This window comes from Triturus cristatus, chromosome 9 (genome assembly GCF_964204655.1).
Source record: "Triturus cristatus chromosome 9, aTriCri1.1, whole genome shotgun sequence".
NCBI classification, from domain to species: domain Eukaryota; kingdom Metazoa; phylum Chordata; class Amphibia; order Caudata; family Salamandridae; genus Triturus; species Triturus cristatus.
The window spans coordinates 1,191,998,801-1,192,014,986 of record NC_140592.1 but is presented as its reverse complement, the minus strand read 5'-3'; the positions used below and the strand labels follow the sequence as shown (position 1 = coordinate 1,192,014,986).

At 46.1% G+C, this 16,186-nt stretch overlaps 1 protein-coding gene across 2 annotated transcripts in view; it reads left to right on the top strand.

Annotated features, from left to right (window-relative positions):
* The window catches only part of ZFYVE26 (zinc finger FYVE-type containing 26), a 740,905-nt gene that overhangs the window by 481,887 nt on the left and 242,832 nt on the right, over positions 1-16,186 (top strand). For both annotated transcript variants that reach the window (XM_085627201.1, XM_085627200.1), the window contains 2 exons: positions 6,183-6,307; positions 13,396-13,616. In XM_085627201.1, the coding sequence (XP_085483327.1) occupies positions 6,183-6,307; positions 13,396-13,616 (346 nt within the window). The remainder of the gene's footprint in view (positions 1-6,182; positions 6,308-13,395; positions 13,617-16,186) is intronic.

Below are 16,186 nucleotides of genomic sequence, written 5' to 3'. Positions count from 1 at the left end.
TATTAATCTTTTCTACGCGAAATCCTCACCATTCTTCGGTATTGTTTCGATCGCGTTCCCCTTCGATGCGCATCTCTACCAGACCTTCAAATCTTGATTCCAGTCATCGACGCAGGCCTTCGTGCCTACCTGCGCCATTGGGCCTTCGGCTCATGGAAAGGTCTCTTTTTAAAAAGTGTCCTAAATGTGGATCCAAGTTTCCACACGCTGCTCTTCATGAGGTGTGTAACCTCTGCCTTTTACCCGAGCACGAGGCCAAAGATTGTCCTGCTTGTGCCTCTTTCCGCTCAAAGAAGACGATCCGGGACCCTTGAGCTCAAAGAACAATTGTTCGATCATCGACATCCATTCCAGACGACATCTTCCAGGAAGACATCAATGTACTGGAGCAGGAGCAGGTCCAACACAGTGCCGTCAGCTCCTCCAAAGTCGACGTCAAAGACATCACTCCAGGACAGCGGGTCGTAACTACTGATGTCGACCCCTCCGCACCCGCCCTTCACAAAAAGGCTTCGGTCACACCTTCGCCCTCGGGCCTAGGTGCACACCGGGACAAAACTTCGTACGCCCCGCCTTCGGACTCAGCAAAGAAGCCAATACAAAAGCCTTCAGGACACTCTGGATCGAGCCAGCCTGCCGTCGGTGCCGAAACTCCATCCCCAGCACCGAAAAAGAAACCAATACCTTCCTCCGCGCTGAAGCCTACCTCCGCATAGACTCCTTTGGCGCTGAAACCCACTGGCACGGACGCCCCGGCTCCGAAAAAATCCTCGGAACCGAGCGAACACCCGGCTCCGAAAACCTCGGGCTCTCAGCCTTTGGAGCACAGGCCTACAGATCCGAAAAAACCACCGGAACCGAAAAAACTGTTGGTACCGAAACCACTATTGGGATCGAAGAAAATTCCCGATTCCAGGCCTAAAGAACACAAAAAGCCTCCAAGAACACAACCGGCGCCGAAAGAACACACGTATGAGGAGGAACTTTTTTGACCGGATCCTAAAAACACTTCAAAGAGACCCTAAAATAGGTCAACTCATACTTCGCCCTTCAAAAGAACTGAAAATGGATTCCTTCTCTTCCTCCCCCTCCACACCACTCTCCTATCCCATATTCACCCCTCCCACCATCTTCTCCACCTCCAGATAATAATGACACCTCTGACGGCATGGGGGATGATCACCCTTTAGGGGAACCCAGTCCTCCTGGTGCCCCAAAGGATCCATGGGAAGATTATGACACACCAGATGTCCCAGACACACCTCAGGACGACATCTACCCATCTAGGCCATCCCCTCCTGAGGACACTATAGGGTTCACTCAACTTATACACAGGGCAGCAGAATACCATGGGGTAAACCTACATACAGACCCTATAGAGGAAGATTTCCTCATGGACAATTTCGAACCATCCCAAAGGTCCAGTGCCATTCTCCCCATGTTAAAAGGGGTAATCAAACACGCTCCAGAGGTGTTCAAGGATCCTGTAAGGGCCAGAGTCATTAACTCCAGGGTAGAAAAGAAATACAAAGCTGCCCCATCTGACCCTGTTTATATTAAAGGACAAATACCATTAGATTCTTTAGTGGTCTCCAACGCCAGGAAAAAGGGCCAATTCGCAAACCACAGGAGATGCCGCACCTCCTGATAAAGAATCAAAACTGCTGGATGCGTCCGGAAAAAGAACAGTGTCCCAAGCAGCTAACATGTGGAGGATTGGCAACACACAGGCTTTGCTCGGAAGATATGATAGGGCACACTACGATGAGCTAGAGACCCTACTGCAACACCTTCCAGATCAATACATGACACGAGCTTAGGATCTCATCCTGGAAGGCAAGGTCATAACAAATGCCTCCATTCGTCGTGCTCTCAATGCTGCAAACACAGCATCCCGGGCTATTAACACCAGCGTCCTTTTACGCAGACATGCATGGCTACTCATCCAAACCACTATATTAAATCAACCATTTGATCAAGAACACCTTTTTGGACCCAACGTAGATTCATCTTTAGAAAAGATGAAAAAGGACACTGCCAAATCAATGGGAGCCTTGCAATCACAAGCTCAAAGTAGTTCTTTTTGTTGATCCTCTTACAGAGGCACCTCTAGAGGTTTTTCCACAGAAAACCCCTCCACTTCGTACAAGAGTCCAGCACAGACCTCATCTACAAGAGGCTGTTACAGAGGAGGCTACAGGGGCAATCCCAATAAGGGTAGAGACAAAACTACCAACACTCGTAGCGCCTCCACCCCTAAACAATGACTTCCCTCCACTCCCCCCGGACCACTCTACTCTGGTCGGAGGAAGATTGCTACAGTTCCTACCTGTCTGGAACACCATTACCATAGACAGGTGGGTGAGACAAATCATCCAATCAGGTTATTGCCTGGAGCTCACTTCCACTGCCCCGCAAATTCCACCCAGACAGCGTCCAATGTCCGCAGAACACTTAACGCTTCTAAAACAAGAGGTACTTTCTCTCCTACAAAAACATGCCATAGAACCAGTTCCCCTTCATCACCAGAACACAGGGCTTTACTCCCTGTATTTCCTCATTCCAAAGAAGGACGGAACCCTGAGACCCATCTTGGATATCAGACCATTAAACCTGTACATACAATCAGACCATTTCCATATGGTCACTCTTCAGCAGGTCCTCCCGTTAATCCAACAAGGCGACTTCCTTGCCACATTAGATCTCAAGGACGCCTACTTCCACATTCCCATTCACCCTGCTCACAGGAAATACCTTTGGTTTGTGGTAGACAGCCAGCATTACCAGTTCAAGGTCCTCTCGTTCGGAGTCACCACGGCACACAGGGTCTTCACAAAATATCTGGCAGTGGTAGCAGCCCACTTAAGAAGACAACAGATTCACGTCTTCTCATATTTAGACGACTGGCTCATAAAAGCAAAGTCACATATCCAGTGTGTAAATCACACACACGCCACAATACGACGACTTGGGGTTTACCATAAACCTCCCAAAGTCTCACCTCCAACCATCCCACATCCAACAATATCTGGGTGCAACAATAGACACCTAAAAAAGAATTGCATATCCCAGTCCAGCCAGGATAGCAAGCATGCAAGCTCTTATAGCAAGATTCCAACCCCAACACTCACTTCCAGCAACTAATAAGGATGATGGCCTCTTGCATATTCATGCAAGACTTCAGATGCGCCCAGGGCCGGACTGAACGTAGCGGGCACCGGGCAATACCCCGGTGCGCCGCACGGGTGGGGGCCGGTTTTGGGCCCCTAGGGGCCGTTTTCGTTACAGGGCTATTTTTTTTTCAAAATCGGCCCTGTAACAAAATCGGCCGAAAACCGGTCCTGGCAAAAGGCTCGCCGGCACCCCGCCCGGAGGGGGGCCGGCCGAGCACTTTGCCAGGGCCGGTTGTGGTTCCCAGTCCGGCCCTGGATGCGCCCTTTACAGGAATGCTTAGCACGTCAGTGGAACCAAGCTCCAGGTCAGCTGACAGATCTGGTGTTGGTGGACGGCCGCACATATCGCTCTCTGCAGTGGTGGAACACCCAAAACCTTTCCAAGGGGCGACCGTTCATAGAGCTGGTTCCACAGATTGTGCTAACGGCAGACTCATCGCTCACCGGATGGGGAGCTCATCTACTTCATCACACCATACAGGGCACATGGACACCTCAGCAAAGGCTATTCCACATCAATCATTTGGAGTTACTAGCAATCTTTCTGGCATTAAAATCATTCCAGAAACAGATATCAGGCAAAGCTGTGTTAGTCCGCACGGACAATATGACATCAATGTACTATTTTCAAAAACAGGGGGGGACGCACTCTCTTCATCTCTCTCAACTAGCACAGAGCATATGGAGATGGACCATTCCTCAAAACATTTTCCTATTAGCACAACGTCTCCCAGGAACTCAAAATCACTTGGCAGATCTGTTAAGTCGACAGACACAACGGATTCACGAGTGGGAACTTCACCCACAAGTTCTCAACCGTTCTTCCAAATGTGGGAGCAGCCAGAGATAGATCTCTTCGCCACACATTACAACACAAAATGCCCAAGCTTCGCCGCCAGATATCCAGACCCATTGTCCAAAGGCAATGCGATATGGATGAATTGATCAGGCAAATTTGCGTACGCTTTTCCGCCTCGCCCATGGTACGCAAGCTGCAACAAGAGTCGCTCACACTGATCCTAGTTGCTCCAACGTGGGCCAGACAACCCTGGTACACAACAGTGCTGGAACCATCAGTAGTCCCGCACCAAAAACTACGCCTCTTCCCACAACTCTTAACTCAGAACCATGGAGAGATCAGACACCCAGATCCAGCACAGCTCAGCCTAGCGATCTGGTTCCTGAAGTCCTAGAGTTTGGTTACCTCAATCTTCCCCCTGATTGCATGAACGTTATCAAAGAGGCTAGGCGCCCCACCACTAGAGCCTGCTATGCAGCCAAGTGGAAAAGATTTGTTATATACTGTAACAATAACAACATCAACCCTCTAGATGCCTCCACTCAGCACATCATATGTTATCTTCTGCATCTTCAAAGATGTAATCTAGCATACTCATCAATTAAGTTACATCTTGCTGCCATTGCAGCTTACTTACAAAATAGACAGCACCTATCATTGTTCAGGATGCCCACCATTAAGGCATTTATGGAAGGCCTCACAAGAATAATTTCTCCCAGGGTACCTCCTTCCCCAGTGTGGAATCTAAACATTGTCCTCACAAGATTAATGGGTCCTCCATTTGAACCTCGGCATAAATGCAAACTACACTTCCTCACATGGAAAGTCGCTTTCCTTGTGGCCATTACATCTCTTAGCAGAGTCAGTGAGCTACAGGCACTAACCATTCAAGAACCATTTTTACAACTCCATCATAACAAAGTGGCTCTCAGAACAAATCCCAAATTCCTTCCTAAAGTTATCTTCCATCGGAACCAGTCTGTTGAGTTGCCAGTGTTGTTCTCGCAACCATAAACAGTAGCAGAAAGGGCTCTTCATACACTGGACGTAAAGAGAGCACTCCTTTACTATATAGACAGAACAAAACCTTTTCGTAAAACAAAACAACTTTTTGTATCCTTCTCATCGCCACATGAAGGCAATTGCATATCAAAATCTGGCATTGCAAGGTGAATTGTCAAATGTATACAAATTTGCTACCACAAGGCAAAACGAACACTATCTATTTCCCCTAAAGCCCACTCTACCTGAAAGATGGGGGCTTCAATGGCATTTTAGGGAACATTCCCCTAGATGACATCTGCAAAGCAGCTACATGGTCTACACCGCACACATTCACAAAACACTATTGTGTAGATGTGCAGGCAAAACAACAAGCTAGTGTGGGCCAAGCTGTACTTAAAACACTATCTCAAACTACTGCAACAGACACTGGTGGTCGCCGCTAAGGAGGAGAACTGCTATGCAATCTATGCATAGTGTGTGGATCTACAGCTCTACATGCCAAGAACAGATGCATACTGGTACGTAGCATTTTCCTTTTAAAGTGCCTGCTGCCGCGTTCCTTGCCTCCAACAATTGTTAGGCGGCAATAAAAAATATCATGCTTACTCCGGTGATTAATGCTCTTTCTGCAGGGAGATGGAGTTTTGTCTAGTGAAAGTTATGACTCGTAAAGTAGCGCAAAGGGTTTATATGCCTGCTGCAAAGAACGTCTTCCATGTAGATCACAAAGTGCATATTCTTATTATTAAAGAGAAACCCCCACCATGGTGTTATGTTTTAAATTCTGAGTTTGTGCTTTTCCAGAACAAGCACTCAAACTATACTGCCTACCAGTATGGATGACCTGTTACTCCTACACCATGTAGTCCTCTGTCTTATGTAACATTTCCTATACACTGATTTACACACCTATGATTCATTGTCTCTGTGTAAAGTGTGTGTGATGTAAAACGCTCTGACACCCTACACTTGTATGAGTGTTGCTGTAAAACGAATTAAATGCATCTGAGAGACCGCGTGGTTATGGAATCTTGAGGGGCGTTGTTAAAGGGTGGTAGTGAGGGAATCCGTGATGAAGGTGATCATCGAAGGGCGCCAACAAACTTTGTCACACAGGGCGCCACCAGCGCTAAAGCCGGCCCTGCATTGAATCCTACTGCCGTAAGATTTATTCTGTCTTTTTTCTGCTCTCTCTTTGGCTGAAGATGATGACGACTGCTTGGATTTAGCAGCTGTGCTCCAGCTATCAAAAATGTCCGAGCTGCAGTGGCGACTGTCTCTAAACGAGGAAGAGAATGAGGTGGAGCGGAGCGAATTTTACTATGAGCAGGTGAGGGAGGAAAGATGTTCAAGAAATTATGGAGCATGTTAAATGTTGTGTATGTATGTGTAGTGCTACAACCCCTTGCTGCAACAGAGTGTTGAGAAGTGGGTGCTGCAGTATACTGAATTTGCTATTGTTGCAAGAGTTGAGCACAGAAACGTAATGTTTGGGTTGCTTTTAAAGTATTAATTGAGTTCATGTTACTGGCCACGATAAAGTCAGCCTGTGAAAACGGTTGCTGATGAGAATATCACTTCTAAAGTTATGTACCTCTCCACATGTTCAATAAAAAGTATTTATCTGGTAAGAATAAATGCTTTTTAAAAGTTATGTTCGAGGCATATGAGCTGCAGATTACACTGTGCATAGATTGCCATCTGGTGTTGGGCCCGGATGTTTGCAGTTGTTTTTCCTCTTGAAAAGTCTCTGGAAGTCATGAGGTATGTGACTCCTCCTTTGGATCGTATTGCGCATGGACTTCGGCTCCATCCTCAGATTGATTTTTCCGCCATCGGGCTCGGATGTATTTTTCACGCTCCGGTTCCGAACAGTTTTCAGTTCTTCTAATCGGCGCGCAATCCTTCCCTTTCCGCGGTATTGTTTCGATCGCGATCTCCACACTCTACGCGACTCTCATCCTACTAAGTCTTCTATTCCAGTCCTCGACGAAGGCCTTCGGGCCTACCCGAGCTCCGGTCCTGGCTGATGGAAAGGACTCCATTTAAGAAGTGTCCTCGATGTGGGTCCAAGTTTCCCCACACCGATCTCCATGAGGTGTGCAACCTCTGCCTCTCCCCAGAACACGAGGCTCGAGACTGTCCGGCGTGCAAATCCTTCCGGTCGAAGAAGACCATTCGGGACCGAAGGGCGAGGAGAACCATGGCACACTTGTCAACAGCAATCCCCAACGACATCTTCGGAGAAGGTGTCGATGTCCCTGAAGAGCAGCATACCGAAGAGGGCCTCGTCAGCGCCTCCGAAGCCGACGACTCAGATGTCGAGGACATCACTCCGGCACAGAGGGGCGTGAGTACTAACATCGACCCCCACCCTCGACGGCACCGAAAAAGGCTTCAGTCACGCCTTCGCCCTCGGGCCTAGGCATGACCAAAGACTCTGCTTCCCATACCTCGCTTTCGGGCCCGGTTAAGAAGCCCACCATGCCTTCTGGCGGCTCGAGCCAGCCTGCCGTCGGTGCCGAGAAACACTCCTCCGTACCGGAGAAAAGAAAATGGCCTCCTCTTCCGCGCCGAGCTCCACGCCAAAGCAATCGGCGCCGAAAACTGGTACTAGCTCCTCGGTACCGACACCATCCCTCGGAGCCGAGCAAAAAGCCAAAGGCCCTCGAAACACACACTTCAAAGCTGAAAGTCCTCTAGGAGCCGAGAAAACAACCGGACATTTATAAGCTGCACAGTTCAAAACAACGAACCGATGCCAGCTACAAGGCTAAAAAACATACGGATCTGATACCTTCGGTGCCGACAGATCGGCCACTCACAGAAGAACTATGTAGGCCCGATCCACTACAAAAAACACTGGTCAAGGACTCTAAAACTGGACATTTGATGTTCAGCATCAAAAAGAGACTGCTGGACAAGCCTGCCCCAGCTCCACCTCCAAAGAGAAGAGACTTTGCTACCTCCCCTTTGAGAATACCTTCACCCCCTCCTCCACCTCCCCATCATTCCCCACCCCCTCTACAGATGAGGATGATGACGATGTCTACGATGACACAGGGGACGGGCCCCATGACCTGCCCACAGGGGACCCCACTCCTACAGGCTCCCCAGACCCATGGGACGACTACAATATTCCAGACGTCCCCAACGTCCCTCAGGACGACCTTTACCCTTTTGACCAGGAACATCTGTTTGGGCCAAACGTCGACGTTGCCCTGGAAAAAATTAAAAAGGACACTGATACGGCAAAGTTTATGGGAGCCTTACAGTCACACACTCCCAGGCGCTCCTTTCGCCGCTCTTCCTTTCGAAGCACCTCCAGAGGCTACTCCTCAGACAGCGCCTCCACTTCCTATAAAACCCCTACCCAATCTACCTTCACTAGGGGTTACCAGAGAGGCGGCTACAGGGGAAACAGCAAAAAAAGGCAGAGGCAAACCTAACACCTCCCGCTCTGCCTCCACCCCTGCCCAATGACTTCCCTCCACTCCCCCCAGACCATTCCACTCCAGTCGGGGGCAGACTCCAAAATGTCCTTCCTGTCTGGACTACTATCACTTCAGACAAATGGGTGACACAGATAATTCGGTCAGGCTACTGCCTCGAACTAACATCTACCCCCCCAAACATTCCACCCAAACAACGTCCAATGTCACAGGAACATTTCTTACTTCTAAAGAAGGAGGTAATCTCCCTCCTAGCAAAAAGAGTGCTATAGAACTAGTTCCTGCCCACCAACAAAATATGGGAGTTTACTCCCTATATTTTCTCATACTAAAAAGAGACGACACTCTACGGCCCATCCTGGACCTCAGACCCATAAATCACTTTATACACTCAGACCATTTCCACATGGTCACACTCCAACAAGTACTTCCCCCTACTCTCCCAAAACGACTTCCTTGCCACCCTAGACCTCAAGGACGCCTATTTCCATGTTCCGGTTCACAAAGCTCACAGAAAGTTCCTCAGGTTTGTAGTCAACATAATCAATTCAAGGTGCTCCCATTCAGAGTCACCACAGCACCGCGAGTGTTTACCAAGTGCCTAGCAGTAGTGGCAGCACACCTGCGAAGACAACACATCCACGTCTTCCCATACCTAGACGACTGGCTAATAAAAGCCAGCTCATACAACCAGTGTGTACAACACACTCGCGCCACTATTCAGCTACTTCACGAACTGGGCTTCACAGTAAACCACACAAAGTCCCAGCTGCAACCGTCCCACGTAAAACAATACCTCGGTGCCACCATAGACACCTCAAAAGCGCTAGCCTACCCCAGTCCGTTCCTGGACCCGGTTCCTCAGATAGTACTGACAGCAGACGCATCGCTCTCCGGCTGGGGAGCTCACCTAGTACATCACACCATGCAGGGCAGGTGGACAACTCAACAAAAGTTACTCCACATCAACCATCTGGAGTTACTAGCCATATTCTTAGCCCTAAAATCCTTTCAAACACATATTTCAGGCAAGGCAGTCCTAGTTCGAACAGACAACATGACAGCCATGTACTATATACAAAAACAAGGGGGCACACACTCTCCTCAGCTCTCTCAGCAAGCACAGAGCATATGGAGATGGGCCATACCCCAAAAGATCTTTCTCCTAGCACAACATGTCCCAGGAGTCAAACACTATGGCCGATCTGCTGAGCAGACAAGCACAACAGATCCATGAGTGGGAACTCCATCCACAAGTTCTTCACCCATACTTTCAATTGTAGGGGCAGCCACAGATAGACCTCTTCGCCACCCACGAAAACGCCAAATGCCCAAGCTTCGCTGCCAGGTATCCACACCAATTGTCCAAAGGCAATGCGATATGGATGAACTGGTCAGGCAAATTTGCGTACGCTTTTCCGCCTCTCCCACTCATTCCATTAGTGGTGCGCAAACTAGAGCAACACTCCCTAACTCTCATCCTAGTTGCTCCCACTTGGGCCAGACAACCGGGGTACACCACATTGCTGGAACTAGCAGTAGTACTGCACCAAAAGTTACACCTCTCTTAACCCAGAACCATGGAGAGATCAGACACCCGGACCCAGCTCAGCTCAACCTTGCGATCTGGCTCCTGAAATCCTAGAATTCGGTTATCTAAATCTTTCCCCAGACTGTATGACCGTCATTAGAGAAGCTAGACGACCTACCACTAGAGCTTGCTACGCACCCAAGTGGAAACGTTTTGTGGTCTATTGTCACAACAATAACTTCAATCCCCTAGATGTCTCCATTCAACACATCATAGGCTATTTACTACACCTACAAAGATGCAATCTAGCCTACACGTCTATTAGACTGCACCTTGCAGCCATAGCAGCTTATCTACAAAACAGGCAACATCTATCACTCTTTAGAGTACCTGCCATGAAAGCCTTCATGGAAGGCCTCTAAAGAATAATTCCCCCCAGAGTGCCACCCTCACCTGTGTGGAACCTAAACATCGTTCTCACAAGACTAATGGGGCCTCCCTTTGAACCTCTACACAAATGTGAACTTCAATTCCTAACATGGAAAACAGCTTTTCTTGTAGCCATCACTTCCCTTAGAAGGGTCAGTGAGGTACAAGCACTCCCCATCCAAGAATCTTTTCTGCAAATGCACCATAACAAGGTTGTTCTCCGTACTAATCCAAAATTCCTCCCTAAAGTAATTTCTCCCTTTCACCTAAACCAATCTGTGGAACTACCCGTATTCTTCTCACAGCCACAGACCGTTGCAGAAAGAGCTCTCCACACATTAGATGTCAAACGAGCCTTACTCTACTACATCGAGAGAACACAACCCTTTTGTAAGACCAAACAACTGTTCGTGTCTTTCTTGCCACCACACAAAAGCAACCCCATCTCCAAATCTGGGATAGCTAGGTAGATTGTCAAATGCATACAGATTTGCTACCACAAAGCAAAACAAACGCTATCTGTTCCACCTAAAGCCCACTCTACACGTAAGATAGGGGGTTCCATGGAATTCTTGGGGCACATCCCCTTAGATGATATCTGCAAAGCAGCTACATGGTCAACACCGCACACTTTCACTAAACACTACTGTGTAGATGTGCAAACTAATCAAAAAGCTAGTGTGGGCCAGGCTGCACTCAAAACATTGTTTCAAACCACTGCAACAGATACTGGTGGTTGCCGCTAGGAGCGAGTACTGCTATATAATCTATGCACAGTGTGTAATCTGCAGCTCATATGCCTCGAACGGCAAATGCTACATACCAGTATGCATCTGTTCTTGGCATGTAGAGCTGCAGATCTACACACACCCACCCGCCTCCCCGGCTACCTTTATCTGTTCTAGTTTATCTTATTTAGATACAGCACACATGGGCATCTTCACTGGTATTACTACGCTCCATCATTTCCCTGCTGGCGAAAAACAATCTGAGGATGGAGCCGAAGCCCATGCGCAATACGATCCAAAGGAAGAGTCGCATACCTCGTGACTTCCAAAGACTTTCCAAGAGGAAAAACAACTGCAAACATCCGGGCCCAACACCAGATGGCGATCTATGCACAGTGTGTAGATCTGCAGCTCTACATGCCAAGAACAGATGTAAGTAGCATTTGCCTTTCTTAGCATTTGAGTGTGACTTACGATACACAACTATGTGCAGTCAAAATACAGACCATTGCATTCAACAGATGTCTCATTCTAGCTGTTCGTTCAGTCTAATGTTCCTCAAAACCAGTTATCATTAATAATTGATTGACAAAATGTTCAAAGCCAAGATCCAAAATCCCTATGGATATTTCACACATACATTGCAGGGCAACCCTTATGCGTGTATTACTTTTTAAATATGGGCTTACCGTCCACAACACTTGTGAACTCTGAAAGAGGTGTTCTAATGAGCCTGTTAACTTGTATCACAGGAAACTGTGGTAAAGTAATGATCCAATCGTTATTCATGATGGAACAAACAGCTCTGTATCACATCATTTTTATAAAACACCCTGAAGTAGCGTCTTCTTTTATTCTATGTAAGACAAAAACAACTGTACATAACAAAGCCATTCCTGACTGCTGTATACAAGGAAAGGCAAGGTCAAATGCCACATTGACCCCAGCAAATTGGCACACCTAGATTGTGTAAAGGACTCTGAGAATCCAAGCATGGCCCTTAACTCCCTAGCAAATGTATCTGCTAAACGCACTGCTTATCTCTCCTTTAATTTGGTGTGGACAGTTTTTAGGCTATTGGGTTCACAGACATTTTACCATCATTTTGTATTAAATGAATCTACCAGTATTAAAAGTGAACAATCACATATTAGTAGTCTACTGTTCACCCCTCAAAGTTTGTGATATGTTTTACCTGTAACACATGTGACCCTGTAGACCTGTATTGGTTTTATAGGATCCCCAATGGCCTCAGATCTTGTTTGATCTGAAAGTTATATGCTCTGCACATATGTTGATGCTCAGGAGTCATGGTGTCTTTGTTCAGAGGTGGTGAACAATCAGTTGACGAGCAATTTGCGTAGTGCACCATGATGTTTTAATTTTAGATCTTCTTTGCTATTTTAGTCCAAACCCCTATACAGCTTTTTGAAGCTTGAAGAGGTTTGAGTCATGCTTAACTGCTCCAAAAAATAAATAATTGCAATCTAGAAAAAACGTTTTTCCCTGGAAGTATTGAAGAATAAATCTAGAGTGAGAAAATTAACTTGTGTGTGCAGAGAGTTAAACACATGCTGAATCACTAATACTACTTTTGGCTTTACAAATGTCAAAAAATGCCAAAATATGATACCAGGTAGGGATACCTACACATGACAAAAATTGCTTCAAGTTTTATGGTTCAATCTCCGGTGGTGGAGGTTCACAGATCTAAGGCTACATTTTTCCACAATTTCCACTAGTGTGAACTAGAAATAGCGCATTCACAGGCTTCCACTTTCATTTTATTGTGATGTAGATCATACCGAGATCACAGAGTTTGATGTGAAACAAGGAGCCCAGCGTGTGTAAGGTTGTTTCATGGGGCTCCTCTTGGGTGCATGGATCTCAGAATTTTATGTGAAGCATGGAGTACCAGGGTGTTTAGGGTTATTTTATGGGGTGCCTCCTGAGTAACAGTACCCTTACTACATGCTGTGGGAATAACTTTTCTTTGTGTTGTCACCCACACTTTCCTCTTTGTCCCACCAAGTGAGTTAAGAACATCAGTGATGTAGGACCATGCATGATCACTGCACCCTCTTTCTGTTCCTTTCCTTCTTTGTTGCTTCTGGGACCCTCTGTCACCCTAATCTCTCTTCAACAGCCCTTTACTTCCACAAGGGAGCTTAATGCTTTAAAATGAAAAGTTTAATTTGAATTACTTAGTTTTCTGTATTGTTGCTACCTCATGACACTAACTAGCTTAGTCCACTTCATTTTTTTGTCTCCTCTCCAGGCTCCAAGTGCGTCCTTATGCATTGCCATTTTAAGTCTTCACTGTGATAGCATCGCTTGTGGTCACCTACTGATACACCACAGCTGTGTCTTGTCTCGAGCTCTGAACAACCCAGAAATGGACAGCAGGCTACTTATAGACATCATGAAAAATCTGATTTTCAGTGCAAAGATGATGTTTGTTAAGGCTGGTAGGAGCCAGGATTTAGCCCTCTGTGACAGGCAAGCGTTTTTTTTTCTCAATTTTGATTTTGAATTGTTTCAAATAATAATGGCAGCGTATTTATCTGTGGGATTTCTATAGTTCCAAACATGCAGCCTTCTGTGCACCTGCAGTCCTTTGACGATTTAGATCTACGCATGTATAGATGTAATGCAAAAAACTGAGCAATGCAGAAGACAAGTGGGCATTATTACTCACTTTAACAGAATCTGGGTCCATATCTATTGCTTTAGTCTGAGGTTTGTATTGTTCTAAACATGTATCTTTGTATTTTGTACACCTGCAGTCATTTGACATTATAGACATACACGTGAATCAATGAGATAACCACAAACTGAGCAATGCAGAAGACTAGTGCAACGCTTTAAATCACTTTAACACAATCAAATCCCGCATGCTTCCCAAGCACATTGCTTACTGTATCTCACTTCCCCCTTCCGCTACTCCCAAGTGAGCATTTTTCAACCGCCTCTTGCGTACGGAACTCACAAATATCTCAATACTACATCCTATTAAGCTTCATCTTAAATCACTTCTGGAAGATGCCCTTTCTCTGCCCCTGCCTAACATTGTCAATTTCTCCCTCAGCCAAGGAACCTTTCCTGACACCCCTAATTCAGCACAGGTCCTCTCTGCACTGAAGAAAGCACTCTGAGGTCCAGGTGCCTCGCCAACTTCTTCCCCGTCATGCACCTACCCTTGTTAGAAAAATAATTTAGAAAGCTGTCTCCATCCAAATTCCGGAGAAGACCAACAGGAACAGTCTTATACAGGCCTAACAGTTTAGATAACTTTGGGCATTGAGATAGCTATTCTTCATGTAGTCGATGAGGCCCTCCTTTCCATGGACAAGACTGACCCCCTCCTTCTACCTCCCAACTCCCTATAGTTTGTACAGGTTGGATTCAAATAATCCCATAAACCCTCTGTCTCCTGCAGAGCTCTCCTTGTTTTCTTCCTTTTTTTCATCTTCTTTCTCTGCATGGAACCACCCAGATCCTTGTCACCTACGACATCAAGGTTCAGTACTATACCGACAAAAACCCAGCGTAACCATGAACTCATCTCAACCAGTGACATTCAGCATCTCTGAACCTGCATCGAGCTAGTACATATCTTAAGATAAACTCAACAAAGACTGATTCCTCCCATTCACCAACAACTCGAAACAACCACAGTTCCAATCGTGATTCTCTAACATAAACCTAGCTGGCTTCACCTGCTGCCTGACTGCCAGTGCGAAACTACGTGGATACACCATCAACACAGATTTCAGCTTTAAAGACTTTTTTTTAAATGACCATTGGTGGAACATATTGTTCCACCTCAGCAAATCCTCCACTACCTTCAGAATACAGGGAGATTATATTATAGTCTGCAGTGATGCTTGAGCCTCAGAGGTTCATACTCTCTGTCTTTTCTTTTGGATCTTGCAAATTTTCAAAAAGTCTTCCAAACTGAGCATTAAATGTATTTTTCTGGGATATTGTAGGGTAATCCTGAACAATGATTAATGCTGTAGAACTGTACAGGGTTACTGTGAAAAACCTGGTCAGAAATTAATTTGGAAACCCACAGGAACGCTTCTTTCTATATATGATCACAGAATAGAAGGTCTGTTGAGCTAGTAGTTTTATTTTCTCAAGTAGTGTACTCGGCATGAGAGCTCCTCCTCTTTCATAGCAAATAGTCTCCTCTTCCTTGGGTTTGTGAGATTTATCAAATATAGTTGTGCGTGCTGTGTGATGTCAAAGAAGTCCAATTGACCTTTTGGATGAAAATCGACCAATGCTGTGTGCTTGGGGTCTAGGTGAAGGTTTGTAAAATGTTTTTGACTGTGTTGATTAATCTTTTGGTTAACAGACACAGATTTTCGTTGACAGCTGATAGAGTGAGGCAGAGCTGTTGGGCTTCCTTCCCCCACGCCAGGGCTAAGTTTGATTTGATGTTTGTTGGCTTTTTGTCATAGTTCTAATGTATAGACAAGTTGGCTTCCAACCCTAGCTTGCACCACTTTGATGTGTTGCGAAAATCATTGGCCGTTTCTTCATTGCCTTTTGAATGAGAGTGAACCATATTAGGTTGATAGTTATGATCAGTTCCAGTTATGTATTCAAGACTTGTATCTCTGATGGCATTGATTTTGCTCTGCCTCCACATTTTTCTGAAAACTATTGTAAGGTTTTGATTATTTTTCTTTAGGCCATTTTCCCCTGACTGTTACGTGGGCCTTTAACCCATTGAGGGTGCATGTTGTGAGGATAGAGTTGTTGGCCCATAGTAGCACCAGGGCCTGGACACGCTTGTTTGATAGCACATCATCTGAGGCTTTCATAATTATCTGGTAGATGTTGATGGTGTAGAGTAAGAACAAGGGGGCAGGAATACAAATCTATTTTACTGTGCATGTGATAGGAAACTGCTAGTTCAGGGGTCCATTTTGGTTTACCTAGTGGTGTGATGGTGTGCAGCATTTTTGAGCGAAAAGGCTGTTACTGATGTACACCAGTTTTGAGTAGTCTGCCTTCCTGCCTCACATTCTGTCAAGGAGTGTAACATTTGTTCTAAA